This window comes from Gopherus flavomarginatus, chromosome 11 (assembly GCF_025201925.1).
Source record: "Gopherus flavomarginatus isolate rGopFla2 chromosome 11, rGopFla2.mat.asm, whole genome shotgun sequence".
Lineage (NCBI taxonomy): Eukaryota > Metazoa > Chordata > Testudines > Testudinidae > Gopherus > Gopherus flavomarginatus.
Window position 1 is genome coordinate 52,606,833 of NC_066627.1, and position 27,332 is coordinate 52,634,164.

The following is a 27,332-nucleotide window of genomic DNA, read 5'->3' on the forward strand; positions in this document are numbered from 1 at the left end:
AAGAGCTGAATTGTGAGCGGCCCTGAGCCTGGGGGAGCCCCTGAGCCAGTGGGTTGGACCCTCTCCACTGCCCCCCCGAACCATGGCTGCCCCACTTGCCTCCTCGTTTCCTCCCATCCACCCCCTGCTGCAGCTGCTGAGATCCTTGCCCTGAGCATGCCTGCAGTGCCCAGCTGGGCCGGCCTGGCTTGGGCTCGCTGAGGCTGGAGCAGCAGGGCCGGCTGTGGGGCACTGCGGACTCAGGGGCCTGGAGGTGCCGTGCAGCAGAGCCGGATGCCAGGCACAGCCCAGACCCAGCGGGTGCTGCTGCTCTAGCTCTGACCCCTCAGCAGGCCAGTGGGAGCCCTGGGAAGAGTCTGGCTCAGCTCTGGCCGGGAGCTTGGGTCCCTGGGGATGGCTGGGTGAGCTGGGCTGTGTGGCTCCTGTGCGTAGGCTCCACGTCCCGGTGGGGATGGCAGTGCCGGGGCCTGTGCAGAACAGCGCCAGGAGGGCACTAGGACCATGCTTGGCAGCCGGCTGAGGGAGAGCCGCTCTGTCTCTTCAGCCGGTGCGGTGCCTGGGCAGCCACTTGTGGAGAGGAGAGGCTGGAGCCAGCGAAGCGCTTGCCTGCCACTGCTGGGGCATGAGCCAGAGGTTCACAGTCACGGCCCTGCCCCGGGAGGAGGGGGCCCCCTGCCAAGATGCAGCTGCTGCTCTCCAAGGAGATGCTGCCCCCCTGCACGGGGCCCAGCCTGGCAGCCTCTCCCGAGAAGACAGCAAAGGTAAGTGCTGCTCGGCGGGCACGATGCGGGCACCCCGTGGGCAGCACAGAGGGGCTGGCTGCTACAGTGACCTGCCAGGAGCCCTCCCGGTGGGGGGGCAGGGCTGGGGGCTTCAGTCTGCCCTGGGGTGGGCAGGGCTGGCTGCCCCACTGGGGCGCTGGGCTGCACCTGCAGCCATGTCTGAGAGGAGCCGGTTTCCTGAGGCCTTTGACGTGGCCTGGCCGGTGGCTTGGAGCAAAAGTTGCTGCTGTGAATGGAAAGAGGGAAATGCCTGTGGGTCCCGTGGGGGGCCGGGCTCCGCTCTGGGGAGGGCGCTAGGCAGGGAGATGGCTGGTTGCCCTGGGTAACCTTTGGCCTCTCCAGAGGAACCGGGTGCTTGTTGCCTCCCATCCCTGCCTGCTAGGGGTAGGGACTCGCCCGACTGGGCCTGGCTCCTCTCAGCTGAACCGGGAGCTGCTGCCTGCCCAGGAGCTGGGATGGGCACAGGGCCTGAGGGATGTGCTGCGGGGGGCTCTGCAGCACCCTGCATGCACAGCGCCCGGTGGAGCTCCCTGGCTGAGTGGTGACTCCGCAAGGAAAAACCCACCACGGGCAGCGAGGGCTCTTGAGAGTCAGAGACTCAGGGCAGCAGCCAGACACAGGAGGAGGCAGCGTATGAACTTCTCCACATAGCAAACCCAGCGCCCCCCAGTGCCGACCTGCAGCCCCCCTTAGCCCAGCCCTGGGTTCCCCCCAGTGCCGACCTGCAGCCCCCCTTAGCCCAGCCCTGGGTTCCCTCCAGTGCCGACCTGCAGCCCCCCTAGCCCAGCCCTGGGTTCCCTCCAGTGCCGACCTGCAGCCCCCCTAGCCCAGCCCTGGCTCCCCGCACCACCTGGCTGGTGCCCCCCAATCCAGCCCCCTCCTATTCACTTCCAGGACTTGGACTCCATGTCCTTCAGCTCACATATCCCACAGCCAGCCATGGGCCCGGCATGCTGGCTGCTCTGCTTGAGCCTCCCGATAGTGGAGGGCGAGACCATTATAAAGTATGGCCCTCGACCAGCCTGCCTCTGCCCGGAGAGGTGTCCGGTCAGATGTCCAGCCTACCACCCCCTCCACTGGCTGCCATTTTGCCCGTCTTTGGGAGCAGACAAGCATGACTTTGGCTTGAGCTGGCAGCTAATGGTTGGTGCTTAGAGCGTCTGTCAGGGTGTGTGTGGCGAGTTGGAGCCGTAGCATCCTGGGTGTGCGTGTGTGCATGGGACGTCCTGGCTGTGCGTGCCCCCATGGGTATGCGTGCAACGTCCTGGCTGTGTGCGTGCACGTGTGAGCCCATCTGTGATGTCCTGGGTCTACATGCACGTGGGCCTGTGCCCCCATGAATCCTGGCTCTGCGTGTAGCCCACAGAGGAAAGGCACTGGCTGCTGCTCTGGGGAGCGGGCAGGGTTCTAGTCCTGGCCCGCCCCAGGGAACTTTGCACAGGACACGTCTGTCCATTGCGGCCCCAAGTTAGAGGGTGAGGCCGGTGGCAGCGAGGTGCAGGGACTTACCCAGGCTCACCAGGGTGAGAAGCCAGCAGTGCTGGGATCGTCCCAGTCTGGCCGGAGTGGGGCCTATGCTGAGGGGCTCTCGTGCCGGAAGGGCTGCCAGCTCCTGCTCGTGGCTCAGCATTTGGGCCCTGGGAGCAGGGGGAGCTGCGCCCCCCCGCACCCACCGGGCGCACATGGCTCCGGACCCTGGGCTGGAGCGAGGCAGTTCCCCATGTACAATGTGTTCCAGAGCATAGGGCTCTTGGCTGCGCGTCTGGCCCTGTCACTGGAGCCGTATCGATCTCAGAAGCCTAGGGGGCTGCGCCTCGCCCGCTGCCCTCACCAAGGGCACCTGGCGGGGACATCTGCAGGGAGCCTGGTGAATCTGGCCCCGCATGGCAGGGTTGAGGGGCACAGAGACGCACAAGTATTTTGGATCCGGGCTGGGTGGGTCTGTGCTGGGGATTGAGTGGTTCTGGGGCTGGCAGCGGGGTGTGTGTGTGTGTTTGTCACATGCCTGGAGGCTGTGGGTGTGCGACTCATGCTGTGTGACCCATGGACCTGTCCCCTGTGCTCTGGCTGGCCACAGTGGCAGTGCTGGCTGAGCAGATGGGGCTGAGATGGAGGCGAGAGCCCTGGGGAGCCACTGAGAGGCTGGAAGGTGCCAGCTCTGTGGGGACCTGCCCCCATGCCAAGGTGACTCACTGGGAGGTGGAGGGGACTGGAGCCCCTGGCCGGGCTGAGGTTAGCAATATAGCCCTGCCTGGCATCCCAAAGGAGCCCAGTGGGCTGGGGCAGAGCAAAGGGGGTTGTGGGGGTCAGTGCTAGGGTTGCGAGTAGAAGGGAAGTTAATGCTGAGGTTTGGGGGTCACAGGGAGGTCAGTGTCAGGGTTTAGGGATTATGGGTCAGGGCAGGGGTTGGTGGTTTGGGGGCTGTGGGGGCTGCGGGTCTGTGCAAGGGTTAAGGTTCTGTGGGAATTAGGGGTCTGGGAAGGGGTTGGGTGAGGAGGTTGGTGGTTGGGGGTCTGGAAAGGGTTTGGGGGTCTTTGGGGATTGGTGGTTGGGTCTGTGCAGGGGTTGGGGGTATGTGGGGGTCGGGCTGGGGGTCTGGGCAGGGGTTGGGGTCTGTGAGGGTTGGCGGTTGGGGGGGTCTGGGCAAGGGTTGGGAGTCTGGGTTTGGTGGGTGGATGGTGTGGGCAGGGGTTGGGGGTCGGGTTGGGGGTCTGTGGGGTCGGGTTGGAGTTCTGGGCAGGGGTTGGCAATCTGTGGGGGTTGGCAGTTGGTTGGGGGTCTGTGGGGTCGGGTTGGGGGTCTGGGCAGGGGTTGGGAGCTGTGGGGGTTGGTGGTTGGTTGGGGGTCTGTGGGAGGTGGCAGTTGGTTGGGGGTATGTGGGGTCGGGTTGTGGGTCTGGGCAGGGGTTGGCGATCTGTGGGGGTTGGCGGTTGGTTGGGGGTCTGTGGCGGGTGCACTTGGTTGGGGGTCTGTGGGGTCGGGTTGGGGGTCTGTGGAGGTTGGTGGTTGGTTGGGGGTCTGTGGGGTCGGGTTGGGGATCTGGGCAGGGGTTGGCGGTCTGTGGGCGTTGGCGGTCTGTGGTTGGGGGCTCTGGGCAGAGGTTGGGAGTCTGTGGGGTTGGGTTGGGGGTCTGGGCAGGGTGGCAGTTGGTTGGGAGTCTGTGGGGTCGGGTTGGGGGTCTGGACAGGGGTTGGGGTCTGTGGGGGGTAGCAGTTGGTTGGGGGTCTGGGCAGGGGTTGGGGGTTTGTGGTGTCGGGTTGGGGGTCGGGGCAGGGTGGCAGCTGGTTGGAGGTCTGTGGGGTCTGGTTGGGGGCCTGGGCAGGGGTCGAGAGTCTGTGGGTTTGGTGGGTGGATGGTGTGGGCAGGGGTTGGGGGTCGGGTTGGGGGTCTGGGCAGGGGTTGGCGGTCTGTGGGGGTTGGCAATTGGTTGGGGGTCTGTGGGGTTGGGTTGGGGGTCTGGGCAGGGGTTGGGGGTCTGTGGGCTCGGGTTGGGGGTCTGGGCAGGGGTTGGGGGTCTGTGGGGGGGAAGGAGTGGGTTGGGGGTCTGGGCAGGGGTCGGGAGTCTGTGGGTTTGGTGGGTGGATGGTGTGGGCAGGGGTTGGGGGTCGGGTTGGGGGTCTGTGGGGTTGGGTTGGGGGGTCTGGGCAGGGGTTGGCGGTCTGTGGGGGTTCACAGTTGGTTGGGGGTCTGTGGGGTCGGGTTGGGGGTCTGGGCAGGGGTTGGGGGTCTGTAGGGTCGGGTTGGGGGTCTGGGCAGAGGTTGGGGGTCTGTGGGGGGTAGCAGTTGGTTGGGGGTCTGGGCAGGGGTTTGGTGTCTGTGGGGGTAGCATTTGGTTGGGGGTCTGTGGGGTCGAGTTGGGGGTCTGGGCAGGGGTTGGGGGTCTGTGGGGAGTAGCAGTTGGTTGGGGGGTCTGGGCAGGGGTTGGGGGTCTGTGGGGTTGGGTTGGGGGTCTGGGCAGGGGTTGGCGGGTGGTTGGGCATCTGTGGGGTCGGGTTGGGGGTCTGTGGGGGGTGGCAGTTGGTTGGGGGTCTGGGCAGGGGTTGGGGGTCTGTAGGGTCGGGTTGAGGGGCTGGGCAGGGTGGCAGTTGGTTGGGGGTCTGTGGGGTCGGGTTGGGGGTCTGTAGGGGGTAGCAGTTGGCTGGGGGTCTGGGCAGGGGTTGGGGGTCTGTCGGGGGTAGCAGTTGGTTGGGGGTCTGGGCAGGGGTTGGGGGTCTGTCGGGGGTAGCAGTTGGTTGGGGGTCTGTGGGGTTGGGTTGGGGGTCTGGGCAGGGGTTGGGGTCTGTGAGGGGTGACAGTTGGTTGGGGGGTCTGGGCAGGGGTTGGGGGTCTGTGGGGGGTAGCAGTTGGTTGGGGGTCTGGGCAGGGGTTGGGGGTCTGTGGGGGGTCTGTGGGGTTGGGTTGGGGGTCTGGGCAGGGGTTGGGGGTCTGTGGGGGGTAGCAGTTGGTTGGGGGTCTGGGCAGGGGTTGGGGGTCTGTGGGGGGTAGCAGTTGGTTGGGGGTCTGGGCAGGGGTTGGGGGTCTGTGGGGGGTAGCAGTTGGTTGGGGGGTCTCGGCAGGGGTTGGGGGTCTGTGGGGGGTAGCATTTGGTTGGGGGGTCTAGGCAGGGGTTGGGGGTCTGTGGGGGGCAGCATTTGGTTGGGGGGTCTAGGCAGGGGTTGGGGGTCTGTGGAGGGTATCGGTTGGGGGGTCTGGGCAGGGGTTGGGAGTCTGTGAGGGGTAGCGGTCGGGGGTCTGGGCAGGGGTTGGGGGTCTGTGGGGGGTAGCAGTTGGTTGATGGGTGTGGGCAGGGGTTGGGGGTCTGTGGGGGGTAGCAGTTGGTTGGGGGGTGTGGGCAGGGGTTGGGAGTCTGTGAGGGGTAGCGGTCGGGGGTCTGGGCAGGGGTTGGGGGTCTGTGGGGTCGAGTTGGGGGTCTGGGCAGGGGTTGGGGGTGTGTAGGGGCTGGCAGTTGGCTGGGGGTCTGGGCAGGGGTTGGGGGTCTGTAGGGTCGGGATGGGGGTCTGGGCAGGGGTTGGGGTCTGTGGGGGGTAGCAGTTGGTTGGGGGGTCTGGGCAGGGGTCGGGAGTCTGTGGGTTTGGTGAGTGAATGGTGTGGGCAGGGGTTGGGGGTCGGGTTGGGGGTCTGGGCAGGGGTTGGGAGTCTGTGGGGGGTAGCAGTTGGTTGGGGGTCTGTGGGGTCGGGTTGGGGGTCTGGGCAGGGTTTGGGGGTCTGTGGGGGGTAGCAGTTGGTTGGGGGGTCTGGGCAGGGGTTGGGGGTCTGTGTGGTCGGGTTGGGGGTCTGAGCAGGGGTTGGGGGTCTGTGGGGGGTAGCAGTTGGTTGGGGGGTCTGGGCAGGGGTTGGGGGTCTGTGGGGTCGGGTTGGGGGTCTGGGCAGGGGTTGGAGCTCTGTGGGCCTGGCAGTTGGCTGGGGGTCTGGGCAGGGGTTGGGGGTCTGTAGGGTCGGGTTGGGGGTCTGTGGAGGGTAGCAGTTGGTTGGGGGTCTGGGCAGGGGTTGGGGGTCTGTAGGGTCGGGGGTCTGTGGAGGGTAGCAGTTGGTTGAGGGTCTGGGCAAGGGTTGGGGTCTGTGGGGGCTGGCAGTTGGCTGGGGGTCTGGGCAGGGGTTGGGGGTCTGTGGGGGGTAGCAGTTGGGGGTCTGGGCAGGGGTTGGGGTCTGTGGGGGCTGACAGTTGGCTGGGGGCTGGGCAGGGGTTGGGGGTCTGTAGGGTCGGCCTGGGGGTCTGGGCAGGGGTTGGGAGTCTGTGGGGGCTGGCAGTTGGCTGGGGGCTGGGCAGGGGTTGGGGGTCTGTAGGGTCGGGCTGGGGGTCTGGGCAGGGGTTGGGGGTCTGTGGGGGCTGGCAGCTGGCTGGGGGTCTGGGCAGGGGTTGGGGGTCTGTGGGGGGTAGCAGTTGGTTGGGGGGTCTGGGCAGGGGTTGGGGGTCTGTGGGGGGTAGCAGTTGGTTGGGGGGTCTGGGCAGGGGTTGGGGGTCTGTGGGGTCGGGTTGGGGGTCTGGGCAGGGGTTGGAGCTCTGTGGGCCTGGCAGTTGGCTGGGGGTCTGGGCAGGGGTTGGGGGTCTGTAGGGTCGGGTTGGGGGTCTGTGGAGGGTAGCAGTTGGTTGGGGGTCTGGGCAGGGGTTGGGGGTCTGTAGGGTCGGGGGTCTGTGGAGGGTAGCAGTTGGTTGAGGGTCTGGGCAGGGGTTGGGGGTCTGTGGGGTAGCAGTTGGTTGGGGGTCTGGGCAAGGGTTGGGGTCTGTGGGGGCTGGCAGTTGGCTGGGGGTCTGGGCAGGGGTTGGGGGTCTGTGGGGGGTAGCAGTTGGGGGTCTGGGCAGGGGTTGGGGTCTGTGGGGGCTGACAGTTGGCTGGGGGCTGGGCAGGGGTTGGGGGTCTGTAGGGTCGGGCTGGGGGTCTGGGCAGGGGTTGGGAGTCTGTGGGGGCTGGCAGTTGGCTGGGGGCTGGGCAGGGGTTGGGGGTCTGTAGGGTCGGGCTGGGGGTCTGGGCAGGGGTTGGGGGTCTGTGGGGGCTGGCAGCTGGCTGGGGGTCTGGGCAGGGGTTGGGGGTCTGTGGGGGGTAGCAGTTGGTTGGGGGGTCTGGGCAGGGGTTTGGGGTCTGTGGGGGGTAGCAGTTGGTTGGGGGTCTGGGCAGGGGTTGGGGGTCTGTGGGGGGTAGCAGTTGGTTGGGGGTCTGGGCAGGGGTTGGGGGTCTGTAGGGTCGGGTTGGGGGTCTGTGGAGGGTAGCAGTTGGTTGGGGGTCTGGGCAGGGGTTGGGGGTCTGTAGGGTCGGGGGTCTGTGGAGGGTAGCAGTTGGTTGAGGGTCTGGGCAGGGGTTGGGGGTCTGTGGGGTAGCAGTTGGTTGGGGGTCTGGGCAAGGGTTGGGGTCTGTGGGGGCTGGCAGTTGGCTGGGGGTCTGGGCAGGGGTTGGGGGTCTGTGGGGGGTAGCAGTTGGGGGTCTGGGCAGGGGTTGGGGTCTGTGGGGGCTGACAGTTGGCTGGGGGCTGGGCAGGGGTTGGGGGTCTGTAGGGTCGGGCTGGGGGTCTGGGCAGGGGTTGGGAGTCTGTGGGGGCTGGCAGTTGGCTGGGGGCTGGGCAGGGGTTGGGGGTCTGTAGGGTCGGGCTGGGGGTCTGGGCAGGGGTTGGGGGTCTGTGGGGGCTGGCAGCTGGCTGGGGGTCTGGGCAGGGGTTGGGGGTCTGTGGGGGGTAGCAGTTGGTTGGGGGGTCTGGGCAGGGGTTGGGGGTCTGTGGGGGGTAGCAGTTGGTTGGGGGGTCTGGGCAGGGGTTGGGGGTCTGTGGGGGGTAGCAGTTGGTTGGGGGGTCTGGGCAGGGGTTTGGGGTCTGTGGGGGGTAGCAGTTGGTTGGGGGTCTGGGCAGGGGTTGGGGGTCTGTGGGGGGTAGCAGTTGGTTGGGGGTCTGGGCAGGGGTTGGGGGTCTGTGGGGGGTAGCAGTTGGTTGGGGGGTCTGGGCAGGGGTTTGGGGTCTGTGGGGGGTAGCAGTTGGTTGGGGGTCTGGGCAGGGGTTGGGGGTCTGTGGGGGGTAGCAGTTGGGGGTCTGGGCAGGGGTTGGGGTCTGTGGGGGCTGACAGTTGGCTGGGGGCTGGGCAGGGGTTGGGGGTCTGTAGGGTCGGGCTGGGGGTCTGGGCAGGGGTTGGGAGTCTGTGGGGGCTGGCAGTTGGCTGGGGGCTGGGCAGGGGTTGGGGGTCTGTAGGGTCGGGCTGGGGGTCTGGGCAGGGGTTGGGGGTCTGTGGGGGCTGGCAGCTGGCTGGGGGTCTGGGCAGGGGTTGGGGGTCTGTGGGGGGTAGCAGTTGGTTGGGGGTCTGGGCAGGGGTTGGGGGTCTGTGGGGGGTAGCAGTTGGGGGTCTGGGCAGGGGTTGGGGTCTGTGGGGGCTGACAGTTGGCTGGGGGCTGGGCAGGGGTTGGGGGTCTGTAGGGTCGGGTTGGGGGTCTGGGCAGGGGTTGGGGGTCTGTGGGGGCTGGCAGTTGGCTGGGGGCTGGGCAGGGGTTGGGGGTCTGTAGGGTCGGGCTGGGGGTCTGGGCAGGGGTTGGGGGTCTGTGGGGGCTGGCAGCTGGCTGGGGGTCTGGGCAGGGGTTGGGGGTCTGTGGGGGGTAGCAGTTGGTTGGGGGGTCTGGGCAGGGGTTTGGGGTCTGTGGGGGGTAGCAGTTGGTTGGGGGTCTGGGCAGGGGTTGGGGGTCTGTGGGGGGTAGCAGTTCGTTGGGGGTCTGGGCAGGGGTTGGGGGTCTGTAGGGTCGGGTTGGGGGTCTGTGGAGGGTAGCAGTTGGTTGGGGGTCTGGGCAGGGGTTGGGGGTCTGTAGGGTCGGGGGTCTGTGGAGGGTAGCAGTTGGTTGAGGGTCTGGGCAGGGGTTGGGGGTCTGTGGGGTAGCAGTTGGTTGGGGGTCTGGGCAAGGGTTGGGGTCTGTGGGGGCTGGCAGTTGGCTGGGGGTCTGGGCAGGGGTTGGGGGTCTGTGGGGGGTAGCAGTTGGGGGTCTGGGCAGGGGTTGGGGTCTGTGGGGGCTGACAGTTGGCTGGGGGCTGGGCAGGGGTTGGGGGTCTGTAGGGTCGGGCTGGGGGTCTGGGCAGGGGTTGGGAGTCTGTGGGGGCTGGCAGTTGGCTGGGGGCTGGGCAGGGGTTGGGGGTCTGTAGGGTCGGGCTGGGGGTCTGGGCAGGGGTTGGGGGTCTGTGGGGGCTGGCAGCTGGCTGGGGGTCTGGGCAGGGGTTGGGGGTCTGTGGGGGTAGCAGTTGGTTGGGGGGTCTGGGCAGGGGTTGGGGGTCTGTGGGGGGTAGCAGTTGGTTGGGGGGTCTGGGCAGGGGTTGGGGGTCTGTGGGGGGTAGCAGTTGGTTGGGGGGTCTGGGCAGGGGTTTGGGGTCTGTGGGGGGTAGCAGTTGGTTGGGGGTCTGGGCAGGGGTTGGGGGTCTGTGGGGGGTAGCAGTTGGTTGGGGGTCTGGGCAGGGGTTGGGGGTCTGTGGGGGGTAGCAGTTGGTTGGGGGTCTGGGCAGGGGTTGGGGGTCTGTGGGGGGTAGCAGTTGGTTGGGGGTCTGGGCAGGGGTTGGGGGTCTGTGGGGGCTGGCGGTTGCTTAGGGGTCTGGGCAGGGGTTGGGGGTCTGTAGGGTCGGGTAGGGGGTCTGGGCAGGGGTTGGCAGTCTGTGGGGGGTAGCATTTGGTTGGGGGTCTGGGCAGGGGTTGGGGGTCTGTGGGGCTGGCAGTTGGTTAGGGGTCTGGGCAGGGGTTGGGGGTCTGTAGGGTTGGGTTGGGGGTCTGGGCAGGGGTTGGGGGTCTGTGGGGGGTAGCAGTTGGTTAGGGGTCTGGGCAGGGGTTGGGGGTCTGTGGGGGGTCTGTGGGGTTGGGTTGGGGGTCTGGGCAGGGGTTGGGGGTCTGTGGGGGGTAGCAGTTGGTTGGGGGTCTGGGCAGGGGTTGGGGGTCTGTGGGGGGTAGCAGTTGGTTGGGGGTCTGGGCAGGGGTTGGGGGTCTGTGGGGTTGGGTTGGGGGTCTGGGCAGGGGTTGGGGGTCTGTGGGAGGTAGCATTTGTTTGGGGGTCTGGGCAGGGGTTGGGGGTCTGTAGGGGTAGCAGTTGGTTGGGGGTCTGGGCAGGGGTTGGGGGTCTGTAGGTTTGGGTTGGGGGTCTGGGCAGGGGTTGGGGGTCTGTGGGGGGTAGCAGTTGGTTGAGGGTCTGGGCAGGGGTTGGGGGTCTGTGGGGGGTAGCAGTTGGTTGGGGGTCTGGGCAGGGGTTGGGGGTCTGTGGGGGGCTGGCAGTTGGTTGGGGGTCTGGGCAGGGGTTGGGGGTCTGCGGGGGGCTGGCGGTTGCTTAGGGGTCTGTGCAGGGGTTGGGGGTCTGTCGGGGGTAGCAGTTGGTTGGGGGTCTGGGCAGGGGTTGGGGGTCTGTCGGGGGTAGCAGTTGGTTGGGGGTCTGGGCAGGGGTTGGGGGTCTGTGGGGTTGGGTTGGGGGTCTGGGCAGGGGTTGGGGGTCTGTGAGGGGTGACAGTTGGTTGGGGGGTCTGGGCAGGGGTTGGGGGTCTGTGGGGGGTAGCAGTTGGTTGGGGGTCTGGGCAGGGGTTGGGGGTCTGTGGGGGGTCTGTGGGGTTGGGTTGGGGGTCTGGGCAGGGGTTGGGGGTCTGTGGGGGTAGCAGTTGGTTGGGGGCCTGGGCAGGGGTTGGGGGTCTGTGGGGGGGTTGTGGGGTTGGTTTGGGGGTCTGGGCAGGGGTTGGGGGTCTGTGGGGGGTAGCAGTTGGTTGGGGGTCTGGGCAGGGGTTGGGGGTCTGTGGGGGGTAGCAGTTGGTTGGGGGTCTGGGCAGGGGTTGGGGGTCTGTGGGAGGTAGCAGTTGGTTGGGGGTCTGGGCAGGGGTTGGGGGTCTGTGGGGGGTAGCAGTTGGTTAGGGGTCTGGGCGGCGGTTGGGGGTCTGTGGGGGGTAGCAGTTGGTTGGGGGTCTGGGCAGGGGTTGGGGGTCTGTGGGGGGTAGCAGTAGGTTAGGGGTCTGGGCAGGGGTTGGGGGTCTGTTGGGTTGGGTTGGGGGTCTGGGCAGGGGTTGGGGTCTGTGGGGGGTAGCAGTTGGTTAGGGGTCTGGGCAGGGGTTGGGGGTCTGTGGGGGGTAGCAGTTGGTTAGGGGTCTGGGCAGGGGTTGGGGGTCTGTGGGGGGTAGCAGTTGGTTAGGGGTCTGGGCGGCGGTTGGGGGTCTGTGGGGGGTAGCAGTTGGTTGGGGGTCTGGGCAGGGGTTGGGGGTCTGTGGGGGGTAGCAGTTGGTTAGGGGTCTGGGCAGGGGTTGGGGGTCTGTGGGGGGTAGCAGTAGGTTAGGGGTCTGGGCGGCGGTTGGGGGTCTGTGGGGGGTAGCAGTTGGTTAGGGGTCTTGGCGGCGGTTGGGGGTCTGTGGGGGGTAGCAGTTGGTTGGGGTCTGGGCAGGGGTTGGGGGTCTGTGGGGGGTAGCAGTTGGTTAGGGGTCTGGGCAGGGGTTGGGGGTCTGTAGGGTTGGGTTGGGGGTCTGGGCAGGGGTTGGGGGTCTGTGGGGGGTAGCAGTTGGTTAGGGGTCTGGGCGGGGGTTGGGGGTCTGTGGGGGGTAGCAGTTGGTTGGGGGTCTGGGCAGGGGTTGGGGGTCTGTGGGGGGTAGCAGTTGGTTAGGGGTCTGGGCAGGGGTTGGGGGTCTGTAGGGTTGGGTTGGGGGTCTGGGCAGGGGTTGGGGGTCTGTGGGGGGTAGCAGTTGGTTAGGGGTCTGGGCGGCGGTTGGGGGTCTGTGGGGGGTAGCAGTTGGTTGGGGGTCTGGGCAGGGGTTGGGGGTCTGTGGGGGTAGCAGTTGGTTAGGGGTCTGGGCAGGGGTTGGGGGTCTGTAGGGTTGGGTTGGGGGTCTGGGCAGGGGTTGGGGGTCTGTGGGGGGTAGCAGTTGGTTAGGGGTCTGGGCGGCGGTTGGGGGTCTGTGGGGGGTAGCAGTTGGTTGGGGGTCTGGGCAGGGGTTGGGGGTCTGTGGGGGGTAGCAGTTGGTTAGGGGTCTGGGCAGGGGTTGGGGGTCTGTAGGGTTGGGTTGGGGGTCTGGGCAGGGGTTGGGGGTCTGTGGGGGGTAGCAGTTGGTTAGGGGTCTGGGCGGCGGTTGGGGGTCTGTGGGGGGTAGCAGTTGGTTGGGGGTCTGGGCAGGGGTTGGGGGTCTGTGGGGGGTAGCAGTAGGTTAGGGGTCTGGGCAGGGGTTGGGGGTCTGTGGGGGGTAGCAGTTGGTTGGGGGTCTGGGCAGGGGTTGGGGGTCTGTGGGGGGTAGCAGTAGGTTAGGGGTCTGGGCGGCGGTTGGGGGTCTGTGGGGGGTAGCAGTTGGTTAGGGGTCTGGGCGGCGGTTGGGGGTCTGTGGGGGGTAGCAGTTGGTTGGGGGTCTGGGCGGGGGTTGGGGGTCTGTGGGGGGTAGCAGTTGGTTGGGGGTCTGGGCAGGGGTTGGGGGTCTGTGGGGGGTAGCAGTAGGTTAGGGGTCTGGGCGGCGGTTGGGGGTCTGTGGGGGGTAGCAGTTGGTTGGGGGTCTGGGCGGCGGTTGGGGGTCTGTGGGGGGTAGCAGTTGGTTGGGGGTCTGGGCAGGGGTTGGGGGTCTGGGCGGCGGTTGGGGGTCTGTGGGGGGTAGCAGTTGGTTAGGGGTCTGGGCGGCGGTTGGGGGTCTGTGGGGGGTAGCAGTTGGTTGGGGGTCTGGGCGGGGGTTGGGGGTCTGTGGGGGGTAGCAGTTGGTTGGGGGTCTGGGCAGGGGTTGGGGGTCTGTGGGGGGTAGCAGTTGGTTAGGGGTCTGGGCAGGGGTTGGGGGTCTGTGGGGGGTAGCAGTAGGTTAGGGGTCTGGGCGGCGGTTGGGGGTCTGTGGGGGGTAGCAGTTGGTTAGGGGTCTGGGCGGCGGTTGGGGGTCTGTGGGGGGTAGCAGTTGGTTAGGGGTCTGGGCGGCGGTTGGGGGTCTGTGGGGGGTAGCAGTTGGTTGGGGGTCTGGGCAGGGGTTGGGGGTCTGGGCGGCGGTTGGGGGTCTGTGGGGGGTAGCAGTTGGTTAGGGGTCTGGGCGGCGGTTGGGGGTCTGTGGGGGGTAGCAGTTGGTTGGGGGTCTGGGCAGGGGTTGGGGGTCTGTGGGGGGTAGCAGTTGGTTAGGGGTCTGGGCGGCGGTTGGGGGTCTGTGGGGGGTAGCAGTAGGTTAGGGGTCTGGGCGGCGGTTGGGGGTCTGTGGGGGGTAGCAGTTGGTTAGGGGTCTGGGCGGCGGTTGGGGGTCTGTGGGGGGTAGCAGTTGGTTGGGGGTCTGGGCAGGGGTTGGGGGTCTGTGGGGGGTAGCAGTTGGTTAGGGGTCTGGGCGGCGGTTGGGGGTCAGGGGAGCTCTCTTGCTGGAGCTCGGTTCCCTGCGGGCTGGGGCAGCTCCGGGCTCGGCGCCTCCCTGTGGTTAAATGCTGGGCAGGGCGCTCCCTCTGCTGGCCGCTGCGGGAAGTGCAGGGCTGTTACCGGTGCCGGCCCTGCGGCGGGAGCTGTGCCCCGGACCCACAGGGTTAGAAGGGATCTCACGGTCTGGTCTGAGCCCCGCGAGATGCAGGAGTTGGTGTGTCTGACCCATCCCAGACAGACGGCTCCAGTCTCCTTTCAAGATCCTCCACCTCCCCAGGCGTCCGTCCCATTGTACCACTGTTCTTACAGAGGAGAAGTTTTTCCTGAGTGTCACGGACTCACAGATTGTGCCCACTCTTGGCCCCTTGCGGTCCGAGGGGGGAGCCCCCTTCAGTGCAACAGCCCTTCTTGGGGGTCCACTCTCTCTCGGGGTCCGGCCCCTCCACCTCCTGGAGCCGCACCTCTCTGAGCCTCAGCACGTCTGTCTCTGCCATGGGTCCTTGCGCTCTGGATCCCCAGGGCCTCCACCCCCGAAGGGGACGATTCAACCCTGCTCTCTAGCCCGGAGGGACCAGCGTAAAACAGGAGGTTTCTTGAGCATTGAACACAGCACAGGAAACTCTCAGGGCCCCAGGCCTGGCCTCCCTCAGCCCAGCACATCCCAGTCTCCCTGCATCCAGGTGGGCTCTGCCTGCTCCCCCTCTCCAGCCCTGAGTGCCCCTGCTTCCCAGCTGGGCATCTGAGATCCCCAGTCCCAAGCCCACTCTGTCCATTGGCTTCTTTCCAGGGAAACAGGGTTGTAAACCGGGTCACTTGGGCCAACTCTCCCCTCTTCCATCCTCTGGCCTCCTCTGGCTGGAACCGGCTGGTCAGGTCACCGGGGTCCTCTCTCTGCAGCCCTTTGTCCTCCCACTGGCCAGAACTGGCTGTGTCTCCTGAGCCGGGTCACTAGGTCACCAGTCACTGGGATCTCCATCCTCCAGGCCATCGGTCGGGGTCCCGAGTTCCCTCTCTGGTCCTCTATAACAACAAACTCCCTCTGCATGCAAGCCATTGGAAAAAACAAGAAAATCCCCCACTTCAGCACATCTCTGCCCCCCTTCCAGGGTGAACAGAGCAGGGTCACTTAACCAATGACTTGGGGAAGTTCAGGGCCCCCGCACCGTGATAAAGCATCAGCTATAACATTGCGCTCCCCCCCCACCCCACATGGACCACCTGAGATTTAATCTAAATCTGCTGTGCTACAGTTTGATCCCATCGCCTCTTGTCCTGTCCTTGGTGGCCAGAGAAAAGCTGGAGAAAAGCGGTTCTCTATGGCAGCCTTTCAGGTATCTGAGGACCGCACTCGTGTCCCCCTTAATTTGTGCTTGTGTTCCCCTGACTAATGCCTGGCACCCTCTGGCTGCTAGACCACGTGCCCCATGCTAGAGGCTCCTGCTTTGACTTCAACAGGTGCCGGGTCTGGTCCCACAGCTGACCCGTCCTGGGGCATGGTACCTGCCGCTGTGTTGTCTGTAATGCTAGACCAGGCTCTGCACCCCGCAGCACAAGAGCCCTGCTGCCTCGCACAGGGTGACCTGTGGGCAGGGGGTGTTCCTGTGGGGGCTCCCCCACGGAGACACCAGCAGCTTCCCCCCACCTCCCGCTCCGCTAGCTGCAGTGGACAAGGTCAGTGCTGGGGCGGTGACGGTTTAGGGTCCAGCCCTGCTGATGAGCTGTGCGCTGTAGAACTGCTGACCCCGAGTGCACCGAGATCATGAGGTGTTAACCCTGGTACCTCCGGCTTCTCTTTGCTGCTGCATCACTGAGGCCCATGGGCTGTGCGCAGGCCACCTTTCCCAGATTGTCTTTGCAGCCACAAGGGCTAGAAACTTGCCGCTCATTATAACTGAAAGCTGAGATTCTCCTGCTCACTTGACTCCAGGGGTGACACCTGATGTGACTGTTAGAGCTGTTGTCAGGGCTAAGGGAGGGGCCTGCAGCAGGTGTGGGATGCCAAGCCTGGGCAGTGGTGTTAACAGCTGTGGTAATGGGAGCTGCTCCTTTCAGAGCAGGTGGAGCAGACTGAGCAGGTGTCTGTGGCCAGAGAGAGGAGACCCACCCTGGCTGTTCCAGACAGCAGCCTGCTCTGCTACCAGCTCAGCAGAGGTTCACAGAGGTTCCCCGCTTGGGGGCCCCTCTGGGTTTGGTGGGTCCCAGTTCCAGCTTCCTACCCACTGCCCCCCATTCTCTGCACCAGACTGTGACCAGGCTGGGCTGGGCCAGGCAGGGCTGCCCTCTTGCTGGGCAGCACCTGGCACAATGGGTTCTGGTCACCGGGACCAAAACCGCCGTGTGCCCTGTGAACGTGAGCGAGCTGTAGCACAAGCTGTTGCATGCAGACGTAATGCACAAACACACAACACAACATAATGCACATGCACATCCACAGGGCAGAGTGCACACACACAGTGCACGCGTTCATGCAGCACAGCTGTGTACACACTCATTCAGCACACACACCCACACACTCAGGGGGCTCAGAAATCACAGCCCAAGAGCATGACTGGGACTGGTGATTTCTGGCCTCGGGCTGGCTGGGCTGGAGAGCAGCTTGAGAGTCTCTGGCCCGGCCCAGCTCAGAGGGGCCGGCTCCTGCCTGCTCCCCGACTGTGAGAGCTGGAGCCTCCTTCCCAGGCCACCAGGGGTCGCCCTTGGCCACATGCAGCCTGCAGCCCTGTCTGGCCAGGCTGGGGCTGGGCTGTGGGGGAGCCCCCTGCTCACCCATTGACCCCTCAGGGCGGCTTTCCTCCCACAGGACGTGGGGGTGGACTGGAGGGCCAGTGTCCGGGCCTATCCCTCCGTGTGGGGGCGACAGACCCTTGGGGGGAAGGGGCCAGGCCAGGGGTGTCTGGGATCCTTTAGGGGCGATGTGCAGGATCCCCTCCCTGGCCCCACGTGGGGTGGGAAGCAAAGGGCTGCAAATGCAAAGCAATTCACCAGGAACTTGCTTCACTGCCCTCCCTGCCCCCCACTCCCGCTATGCCATTTCCTGCACCCCCAACTCCCTCCCTGCACCCCCAGCTCCCTCCCTGCACCCTGACCTCACCCTCTCCCTGCACCCCCAGCCCTCTCCCTGCACCCTGACCTCACCTTCTCCCTGCACCCCCAGCTCCCTCCCTGCACCCCAGCTCCCTCCCTGCGGTGGAGTAGGGACTGTCTGTGTGGGGGATGGGAGAGCCAGGAATTCCATTAGGTGAGGGACCAGGACCTAGGCCTGTAACCTGAGCCAGGGAGCAGGGAGGTGTGTCAGCACCTTTCCCCGGGAAGCTGGACAAAGGAAGGGGCCGGCTGGAGGGAGTTGAATTTAGTTTCCGTTTTGGGCTGGGTGGTTGGAATTCAGGGGACTAAGCTTCCTGAACCCCCAGAGGGACTCAATTGAGGGGTCCTGGTTGTGCCTCCAATCTCTGCTGTAACCTGCGTTCCTGTTGTCCAATAAACCTGTTTTACTGGCTGGCTGAGAGTCACTGTGGGTCCCAGGAAGAGGGGAGCAGGGCCAGACTTCCCCACACTCTGTGACACACCCTGACCTCACCCCCTCCCTGCACCCACAGCTCCCTCCCTGCACCCTGACCTCACCTCTTCCCTGTACCCCCAGCTCCCTCCCTGCACCCCCAGCCCTCTCTATCCTGATCTCTCTGCACTTCCCCTCCCCCTGCAGTTCCCTCCTTGCACCTTGTCCGTAACTCTCTGTCCCCCTTGCCAGCACCCCCCTGTCCCTCTCCCTACCCCACCACCTCTGGCAACTGCTCGTGTCCATGCCCCTGAGCTGCCAGCAGCTGCTGTGGGTTTTCCCAACACAGATGAGCCCAGAACTACCTCAGGCCAGGGGCTGCAGAACTCTGGGGTGGGGGTGTATGGGGGGGATGAGTCCAGAAGGACCCTCACCCCCACCCCCCGAGGCTCCCACCTGCCAGGGACTTGGGCTGCAGGAGCACAGTACCTGGAAGCCCAGCCCCTGCCGTGGGGTTACCCTTGGGCACAGACACACCTGGCTCAGTGTGTCCCCTCCCCGCATCTGTTCTTGGGGCCTGGGTGGCGTGGGGCAGGGCTGCAATGGGCGGGGCACTGTGCCAGGAAATGTGGGGGCTGGGCAGGGCTTGAGCTGGGAAAGGGGGGGCTGGGCAGGGCTGTTCCAGGCAGGGGGCATGAACAAGTGGGGGCGCTGTGCAGATCAGGGAGGCAGGCGGTTGCCTAGATCACAGCAGCGTCTGGGCTGAGGGGAGGAGCCGGTTTGGCACATGCTGTGTGGGGCTCAGGTGAGGCCCCTCCTCGGGTGCTGGGGGGTCAGTTCAGTGCCCCACAGAGCACTGAGTCACCTGTTATTTGTCCTCCCTCCACACCCCGGCCTGCATGGGAAGTTTTGCCATGCCCAGCCAAGACTGCAGGGATCCTGCTGGGACCTGATTAACGCCTGCCCTAGTCCTGCTGCTCCCTGTCCCTGGTGCAGGGGCAGATCAGAGGCCCGATGAAGGGGCAGGATTACCCCCACCTTTGCGGCCGGGGGAGACTCTCAGATTCAAAGTGATTCTTAAAATAAAGCCTTGAACTAGTTGCTGTAAGCTTCAGCAAGGACCTGGTTGCTGTGGCAACCCCTGACTCCGCTTGGGGGGGAGGGCACCCTGACTGGCATATTCCTGGCTTGGGACATGGTGCCAAGGGGCCCAGCTGGTGTGGGGGACGGGGAGCAGGGCTGTGCTGTGGGGCACGTGTGGGTCCTGTGCACCATGGATCCAGAACGTCTCACCAGGGATGGGAGCCGGACTCTGCTGCCTACCCCCCGCGCTGTGAACCCTGGGCAGGGAGGGGGCTGGGCAGTGACTGGAGGGTGCCCAACCCGATACCCATCCTGTCCACCCTACCTGAGGGAGCCCTAGGCCTAGTCTCCTGCATGTGCCTTCCACCCCTACAATTCCCAGTCCCACGCCAGCCTTGCATTTGCTAGACTAACCACAGACAGCTCAGCTTGTTCCTGACCCAGCCCCACGGCATGGGCAGCCCCTGCTCCCTACTGCGCTGCAGTGTGGGGAGGCTCGTGGAGGTTCAGGGCAGGTGGGCGGGGGTGGGTGGTAGCATAAGGGGAGGCGGGTGAGGAAGCTGGGGGATGCAAAGCCTTGGGCACAGGTGGTGTTGACACACAAATGTGGTGTATGGAAAAGATGGTCAGATACAGCCGTGGCACCATGGAAACCTCCATGGTACCAAACTGGATAAGGAGGCTCTCTTGTTCCCATGGAAACCAGGCCCCGTGTCATTTCTCTTGCAGTGTTCCCTAATGTTATTGGGATCATTTGAGCTGTTCACCACCCCCATGGTGGAGGAGGGGTCTATGCTGTCCAGAGTGGGGCGGAGGCTGCTGGGCATAGAGCTGGGCCGGCTGCAGGGGGTGCTGCATCGGCATCGCCGGGGTCTAGGTGACAGGGCTTAGTTGCTCAGGGTTGGGGTTGCTGATGTTACTATGGAGATTTGCTGTATGCCTGTCAGGGGAATCTGCCTACCCATCTTGCTTGCCTGGCGGGGAGCATGAGGCTGAGCCAGGGGAGGGCAGAGGGCTGGGATGCAGGCAGCCCCTCCACCACTTGAGCATGTCTGCCCCATCAGGTGCCCCAGGCCTGTCCCTGTGTCACGGAGTCTCCGGGCGATGCTCTGGACCTGCTCCCCACCAAGCCAGGCCGGACTTTGGGAGCCTCCTCTCCCTTGGAGCAGACTGTCTGCAGGGCAAGAAGCTCACATGGCTTCACCTCCTGGGTCTCTCCTTGGAGCATTCAGCATCCTCTGCCCCTCCGTGCGCTTCCCACAGCGAGCCCGCCCAGGCGGGGTCCTGGGGGGGCCACAGGGTCCTGCACCCCCACTTTGCAGTCAGACGTGACTCTCAGCCAGCCAGTAAAACAGAGGTTTATTCGATGACAGTAACAGGGTCTAAAACAGAGCTTGTAGGTACAGAGAACAGGACCCTTCAGCCGGGTCCATTTTGTGGGGGCAGTGAGCCAGACTCCCATGTCTGCACTTCACTCCTCTTCTCTAGCCAGCTCCAGACTAACCCCCTCCAGCCCCTTCTCTCTGCTCAGCCCCTTTCCCGGGCAAGGAGATCACCTGATCTCTTTGTTCTCCCACACCTTTAGCATCCCCTTGCAGGGTGAAGGGCCCGGGCCATTAGTTGCCAGGAGACAGAGGGTCGGCCAAAGATGAGGCCCCGCCACAGTATTCAGAGGGAACATTAAGAACATGCCTAGTTCATCACATCTCTCCCCCCTTCGAGACCGAACTGAGCGAGGTCACTTCAGCCAGTGACCTGGGGAAGTTCGAACGCACCAACGTTCCCATGGATGCCCCAGCATCTCTCCCATTCCTTGGTGTGAGTCACACCAGGACAGTCCAGTCTCACGCCCTCCCTTAGATCGGGTGTGCTTGACGGCACTTGCAGGCCGCATGTGGGAAGGTTTATGCAGTCCGTACCCTCTTGCCACCCCAATACCCCTGGGGTTCAATCTGGGATGGGGTCTTCTCCCAGCACTCTGGGCTGCAATTCAGGCTCTCTTGGTTAAGAGCCCCCATCTTGGCCTTGGCCAGCTCTGGGCTTGGACAGCCGCTCCCCACCTTGTGGTCCACATACAACACCTCTGCCGTCCCCCCTTGCACTTTCCAGCTTTTACCGTCAGTCTCACCTCCTTGAGGCAGCCCAGTCTCCTCTTCACCTGGGACACCTGTTCCTCCCAGGTCTGGCTAAAGATGCACATGTTATCAGTGTCTGCCAGGGCCAAGTTCTCCATTGCCCTCTGCTTGTCTAGAATCTCCCCAGGCCTAGGCATGGGGTCGGCATCAGACACCGTGATGGCTTTAAGCTTCCGAAGGTCCCCACTAAACCAGATCATCCCACCTTCCTGGGGGACCAGCCCCATGGGTGAGGCCCATGGGCTGTAAAACGGCTGGATCACATTTAAAGCCAGCAGGTCCTTGATCTCTCTCTCCAGGTTCTGGGCTGCTTTCCCAGTGACTCTGAGCGGGGAACACCTGATGGGGAGATTGGCTCCCACCTCAGGAAGAGATCCCCCAGGGGGTCTGTCATGGTACAATCCCCACTCTGAACCTTAGTTTCCAAAAGATGGGGTACCAGCATGAATTCCTCTAAGCTTAATCACCAGCTTAGAACCTGTAGCGCTGCCACCAACCAGGAATTCCAGTGCCTGGTACACTCCGGTCCCCCCCAAAACCTTGCCCGGGGACCCCCAAGACCCAGTCCCTCTGGATCTAAACACAGGGAAAGTAAACCCTTTCCCCCACCATTGCCTCTCCCAGGCTTCCCCTCCCTGGGTTCCCCTGGAAGATCACTTTGATTCAAACTCCTTGAATCACAAAACAGAGAGGACAATGCACCTTCCTCCCTCCTTCTCTTTCCCCCTCCCAGACTCTTCCTGAGAGAAAGTAATCCTGGCACAGAGAGAAATCAGCCTCTCTCTCCCTCTTCCCTCCTTTCTCCCCACCAATTCCCTGGTGAATCCAGACCCAGTCCCCTGGGGTCTCACCAGAATCAAAAAACAATCAGGTTCTTAAACAAGAAACTTTTAATTAAAGAAAGAAAAAACAGTAAAAATTATCTTTGTAAATTTAAAAAAAATGGAATAGGTACAGGGTCTTTCAGCTATAGACACTGGGAACACCCTCCCAGCCTAAGTATACAAGTACAAATTAAAATCTTTTCAGCAAAATACCAATTTGAACTCCTTTCAGCCAAATACACAATTAAACTCCTTTCAGCCAAATGCACATTTGAACTTCTTCCAGCCAAATACACATTTGCAAATAAAGAAAACAACCATAAGCCTAACTCGCTTTATCTATCTAGTACTCACTAGTCTGGATCTATAAGAAACTGTATCAGAGAGATTGGAGAGAAACCTGGTTGCACGTCTGGTCACTCTCAGAACCCAGAGAGAGCAACAACCAAATTCTAACAGCACAGCACAAAAACTTCCCTCCCTCAAGATTTGAAAGTCTCCTGTCCCCTGATTGCTCCTCTGGTCAGCTGACAGCCAGGCTCACTGAACTTGTTAACCCTTTACAGTCAAAGAGATATAAAGTACTTCTGTGCTATTAACTTTTTTTATCTGTTTATGACAGGGTCTTCCCCCTTCTCCCAATCCTCCCCTTTCAGGTCCAGGGGTCCCCTCACTCTCCTCCCATCCAGCAGCTCGAAAGGGAAGAACCCTGTGGATTCCTGGGGCACCACCAGCTGCCTCCTGATTCCCCCCAGTTCTACTTCCCCTTGGGGAGCCCATTCCCGGTACAGGAATCCCTCCTCCTGCAGGACTCTGTCCCTGCAGCCTTCCCCAAGGGGGTTTGCAGCGCTGTGGCCAGCAAGTTCCCTCAGCTTCTCCAAGGAGGGATCCCTCTGCAGCTCGGTCTGGGATTCAGCAGCTGGGGCAGGGAGTGGGACCTGCTCCCTCTCGCTGGCTGGGCCTGGGGTCACAGCCCCCCTGAGCCCTGTCCCTGGTAGCTCCCTCCCTGCTGTGTAATCACTTCCCAGCAGCACGTCTGGACCAGGCAAACCTGGTTGGCAGCCGACCTGCCCTGCCTGGGTGTCCCCCCACTCAGCTGGGGTCTCAGCTCCCCCCGTGCTCAGCGCTGCCCTTGCTGTCCCAGTGGGGACAGGCAGCGAGCTGCTTGCTTTGGTCACAGCATCAGAGTCAACCTTAGCCCTCTCTCCGGTGTGCAGGGGGGCGGGGAGCATCTCTCCCTCCCACTCAGCCCCAGGGGGCTGGTTATAGGTAGGCAGGTATCCTGAGCCCAGCAGCCCCTCCCCCCTGCCAGCCAGGTCATTTGCATTTTCACTGCCCATTTCCATCCTAGCCAATTGGTTCCCTGGATTTGAATTCAAACCCTCGGCCGTTACAGGAGCGGGGCTTGGATCCTGTCCCAAAGAGACCCAGTCACCCCCCAACAGGGCCTCCCAGCCGATATCCTGGAGAACCCCAACGGCCAGCCAGCCTGACCCGTCCTGGGTCTGTACAGGGATCCGGGCCATAGGCAGGGTGAGGGGCTTCACCCCGGGGACCTTCACCCAGGTCCCACAGTCCCTCAGCATCTGGGGCTGCACCAACACAGTTCTCTCTGTCCCAGGATCTCGCCCCCGCAGGCGTGTTTCCCCACTGACCCCTGGGCAGCCCCCTATGTCTCTCTGCTCCACCATCACCAGTCCACACTGCTGCTGCTTCTCCTGCAGCTTTTCCTCAGCCTCTTGCTCTCTCTCATGGTCCTCTCGCTCTCTCGGGCTCTGCTCCCATCCCATCCGTCTCCGATCCCCTGATGGGGAACCCGATCGTGAAGACCCTCGTCTGGTTGGGGACCAGACTCTCGGGGATGCCTGGCTGAGGCTCCAGCTGCTCTCAGATCCTCTTGTAGCCCCATCTGGGCCAGGAATCTGCTCCTCAGAGCGGTGCTTCTCCTCCAACTGCACGATTAACTGTGCCTTGGTGAATTTCCCCATGCGTAACCCTCTCTTTGTGCACAGGATCACAATGTCCTTCTTAAGGAGATGGTGACAGGCCATCACTTCACCATTCCCAAGTGGCTCTGGACTCACAGGCCTGTGTGCTCTTGGCTCCCACATGGTTTCCAGGAAGAACCCCTGGTGTGCCAGCCCTTCTCGTGGTCACCACCTCTTTGCCAAGGTCGAGCTGCAGACTCCTCCGCCCCTGGGACTGCTCCTGCAATCCCCCGGGGAACCCTGCTACTGCAAAAATCCTTCTCTCTCCCAGGGTTGAGCGGCAAGCTCCTCCGCCCCGAGACTGCTCGCTGCAGTCCTCAGGGGGACCCTGTTACTCCAACAGTTCTTCTCGCTGGTCACACACTCCCAGAGGTTAACTGCCCCCTGAAACCATCCCTCTCTGAGCCTTCAGCGCGCCTGGTCCTCATTATCCCCCGTTTCTTTTACTGCTCCCCAGTCACTTACTGCAAGAAGCGCCATTCACGGGGTGCAGTACATCCCACTGCTGCCACCAGTTGTCACGGAGTCACCGGGTGATGCTCTGGAACTGCTCCTCACCAAGACAGTCAGGACTTTGGGGAGCCTCCTCTCCCTTGGAGCAGACTTGTACAGGGCAAGAAGCTCACACGTCTTCACCTCCTGGGTCTCTCCTTGGAGCATTCAGCATCCTCTGCCCCTCCGTGCGCTTCCCACAGCGAGCCCGCCCAGGCGGGGTCCTGGGGGGGCCACAGGGTCCTGCACCCCCACTTTGCAGTCAGACGTGACTCTCAGCCAGCCAGTAAAACAGAGGTTTATTTGATGACAGGAACAGGGTCTAAAACAGAGCTTGTAGATACAGCGAACCAGACCCCTCGTCCGAGTCCATTCTGGGGGGCAGTGAGCCAGACCCCCACATCTGCACTTCACTCCTTGACCCCAGCCAGCTCCAGACTCCCAAAACCCCTCCAGCCCCTCCTCCTTTCCTGGGCCAGGAGGTCACCTGATCTCTTTGTTCTCCCACACCTTCAGCATCCCCTTGCAAGGGGAAGGGCCTGGCCATTAGTTGCCAGGAGACAGAGGGTCAGCCAGGAATTGAGGCCCCCCCCCCACAGTATTCAGAGGGAACATTAAGAACATTCCTAGTTTGTCACATCCTGCTCAGAGAGGGGGCCCTGCCGCACGTGCAGGGGAATTGGAGCTGGGCACAGCATGTGAGTCAGGGTCAGGTGAGCAGGGCACGTGAGGAGCAAACCCCAAACCCAGGGACAGTCCTGCCCCAGGCAGACAGAGACCCCTTCTGTCAGAGCCCTGTGTTGTAACCAGGTCTGATACAAAGTGCCCTATTGTGGTGCTAGGGGGTGCTGTGCTGTGGGCAGCAGGGCAGGGGGTGTCACACTGTGGACGGTGGGGCGGGGCCCAGTGGGGGGTGCCGGGTGGCGGGGCAGGCCCCAGTGGGGGGTGACAGGGCAAGGGGCGGTGTGCTGCGGGCAGCAGGGCAAGGGGTGTCACACTGTGGGCGGTGGGGCGGGGCCCAGTGGGGGGTGCCGGGTGGCGGGGCAGGCCCCAGTAGGGGGTGGCAGGTGGCAGGGCAAGGGGCGGTGTGCTGCGGGCAGCAGGGCAAGGGGTGTCACACTGTGGGCGGTGGGGCGGGGCCCAGTGGGGGGTGCCGGGTGGCGGGGCAGGCCCCAGTGGGGGGTGACAGGGCAAGGGGCGGTGTGCTGCGGGCAGCAGGGCAAGGGGTGTCACACTGTGGGCGGTGGGGCAGGCCCCAGTGGGGGGTGGCAGGTGGCAGGTGGCAGGGCAAGGGGCGGTGTGCTGCGGGCAGCAGGGCAGGGGGTGTCACACTGTGGGCGGTGGGGCGGGGCCCAGTGGGGGGTGCCGGGTGGCGGGGCAGGCCCCAGTGGGGGGTGGCAGGTGGCAGGTGGCAGGGCAAGGGGCGGTGTGCTGCGGGCAGCAGGGCAGGGCTCAGCAGGGGACACTGTGCTAAGCTGCAGGCAAATGGCTCAGCTCTGGCATTGGGAAGGAAGGGAGCTGGGGGCGAGGGGACTGGCCTCCTCGGCCCCTTCTCTTCAGACCCCTCGTGCTCTGTCTCGCTGGCCCAGCCTGGGTTTACTGGCTGCTGGCTCGCCTGGGCAGCGGTGAGGAAAATAGCGAAGGGGAGTATACAGTGTCCTCAGAGCAGCGCTGCACTGCGTGGGGGGCGGGGGAGCTCCCCCCACAGCCAGCCTGTTGCCCTGCTCCCCGCAGCCCAGTTGCCCCGATGCTGTCTGAGCAGCCCCCAGTGCTGCTGGGAATGGCGGCCGCCTGTGAGCGCTGTTGGAGAGGGGGCTGGCGCTCAGGCACCCTGGTGCTCAGGTGGGCTCCTGGCTGTAGGGAATGGAGCTGGTGGGCAGGGGCCGGTGCGGGGCTCTGTAGGCTGCCCCGGCCCCAGCTGCCAAAAGGCCTGCACTGTAACTGACTCCCATGCCTGGGCCAGGCCTCCAGGTCTGAGCATCCGGCAGCCCCTGCCCTCCCACTGCCCAGGCTGCAGAGGCCCCATCCAGAGGCAGGTGCAGGTGGAGTGGGAGGAGAGAGATGCCCATGGCTTCCCTCTAGCTTCCCCCATCCCCCTTCCTCTGCCCAGGCTGGGGGGCGCCCTGTGAGCACAGCCCGTGGGGTGGGAGAGGTCATCTGCTCAGTGAGGCTGCCCAGGCCCGCCTCACTGCCGAGCTGCTGGCAAACATCTGGGCAGGAGACAGGCCAGGCTGTGTGGGCTGGCAGAGGGGCTCAAGCCTCCAGCCCATCCCCTACATTGCTGTGCTGCCCCAGGGACCGTCAGCCCCTCATTGGCTCCATCCTCCTCAGGCTGCTCGCAGGCTGCTGCTCTGTCTGCTTGGTGCCAGCTCCCTGCCCAGCCAGGGATAGACGAGGCCTGCACTGTCAGATGTGCCCAGTCCAGGGAGCACCGGGCTCTGGACAGAGCCCTGGCAAGCCTGGCTCCCTGCCCCCCTTCTCTCCCATCCCTGGTGTCTTGGCTTTGAAGGGAAGGTATCTGAAGAACCAAACCACAGAGCGATGCCTGGGCTGCGTGGGCTGGGCCACCAGGGCACTGTAAAGTCTCATCTCTACCCTGGGCAAACACTGGTCCTGCCACAAGCCTCCCTCGGTCACTGCCACAGGGCAGCCGCTGGCACTAGCCCCCAAGTTCAGCTTCCCATGGCCTAGCCCCTCCACTGGCTCTGGGGCAGGGGCCGGTGATGCTGGCAGACTGTGGCCAGGAAACAGCCTAGTAGGGGGGCAGCACTCAGGCAGGTGTGCCAGCTTTGGTGCCCCCATGAGCAGAGCCTGCCCCGCAGCAGCTGTGGGGGGCAAGGGGCCCAACTGGCCTGTGGAGCCTCGCACACAGCCACGGCAGCTCTGTGGGGCCCTTGTGGGGAGGGGTCTAGGGGGAGCAGGGAGCTGCCCTGGGGTTCCCTGCTATGGGCCTGCTCTGACTGATTTTGAGACACTTGGGGGAATCTGAGGAAAAGCCAGCGCCCTGCTTCAGCAGGGGGCTCCCAGGCAGGCTGGGAGTGGGGACTGCTGGGTGCCCCATAATCCCCCCAGACCTGCTGAGCTGTGACTCCTCCCTGCTCCCAGCTGTCCGGAGATTTCCCAGTGCCGCCCGCTCCCAGCTGCTGCTGTTCCCATTCCGAGCACGTCCCTCCGGGGCAGCCGCTCTCCACAAGTCACTGCCTGTGTGGTGCGGGCGAGCAGAGCAGGAGGGGCAGGGCCCAGCCAGCCCCATGGCGGGGCTGGGAGTCCCGGGCACCCCAAGGATGGGACCTGCTCTGCCGGTGCCCCTCACTCCCGACCTGCAGTCCCCTGCTAACCGAGCCCTGGGTTCCTCCCCAGCTCTGACAGTGCCCCTTACTCCTAATCTGCAGCCACAACCTCCCATGTGACTCCCCAAGCCCTTGTCGCTGCCCCCAACCCCCTGCAACCCAGGTGCCTTTCATGCTGCCGCCAACTCTCCTCTGGCCCCAGGGGCCCCCTGTGATGGCCAGAGCTCTCCATGGTGCGCCTGTGCCTGGCAGCGCCTCTCACACAGCTGAAGTCGGTTGCCAGGTGTCAGCCTTGGCTGATGGCAGACTGTCTCCACCTCCAGCCTCCAGCCTGGAAATTCCCTCTCCTGTGCTGGTGGCAATGAGGCCCTGTCCCTGGGAAGGGCCGGTGGTGAACTCTGTGTGGTGACGGGGAAGAACCCGGCGCCAGGATGATTCCTAGTACCTGGAACAGAAAACAGCTAAGGCTCAGTGGCTGCGT

General features: G+C 64.4%; 1 protein-coding gene across 1 annotated transcript in view; it reads left to right on the top strand.

The window, feature by feature from the left end:
• Nucleotides 1-528: 528 nt before the first annotated feature.
• Nucleotides 529-27,332, top strand: part of SLC12A5 (solute carrier family 12 member 5) — a 144,981-nt gene continuing 118,177 nt past the window's right edge. Inside the window, exon 1 of the mRNA XM_050917697.1 lies at nt 529-761. Coding sequence (XP_050773654.1) covers nt 623-761 — 139 coding nt within the window. The 5' untranslated portion in view covers nt 529-622. The remainder of the gene's footprint in view (nt 762-27,332) is intronic.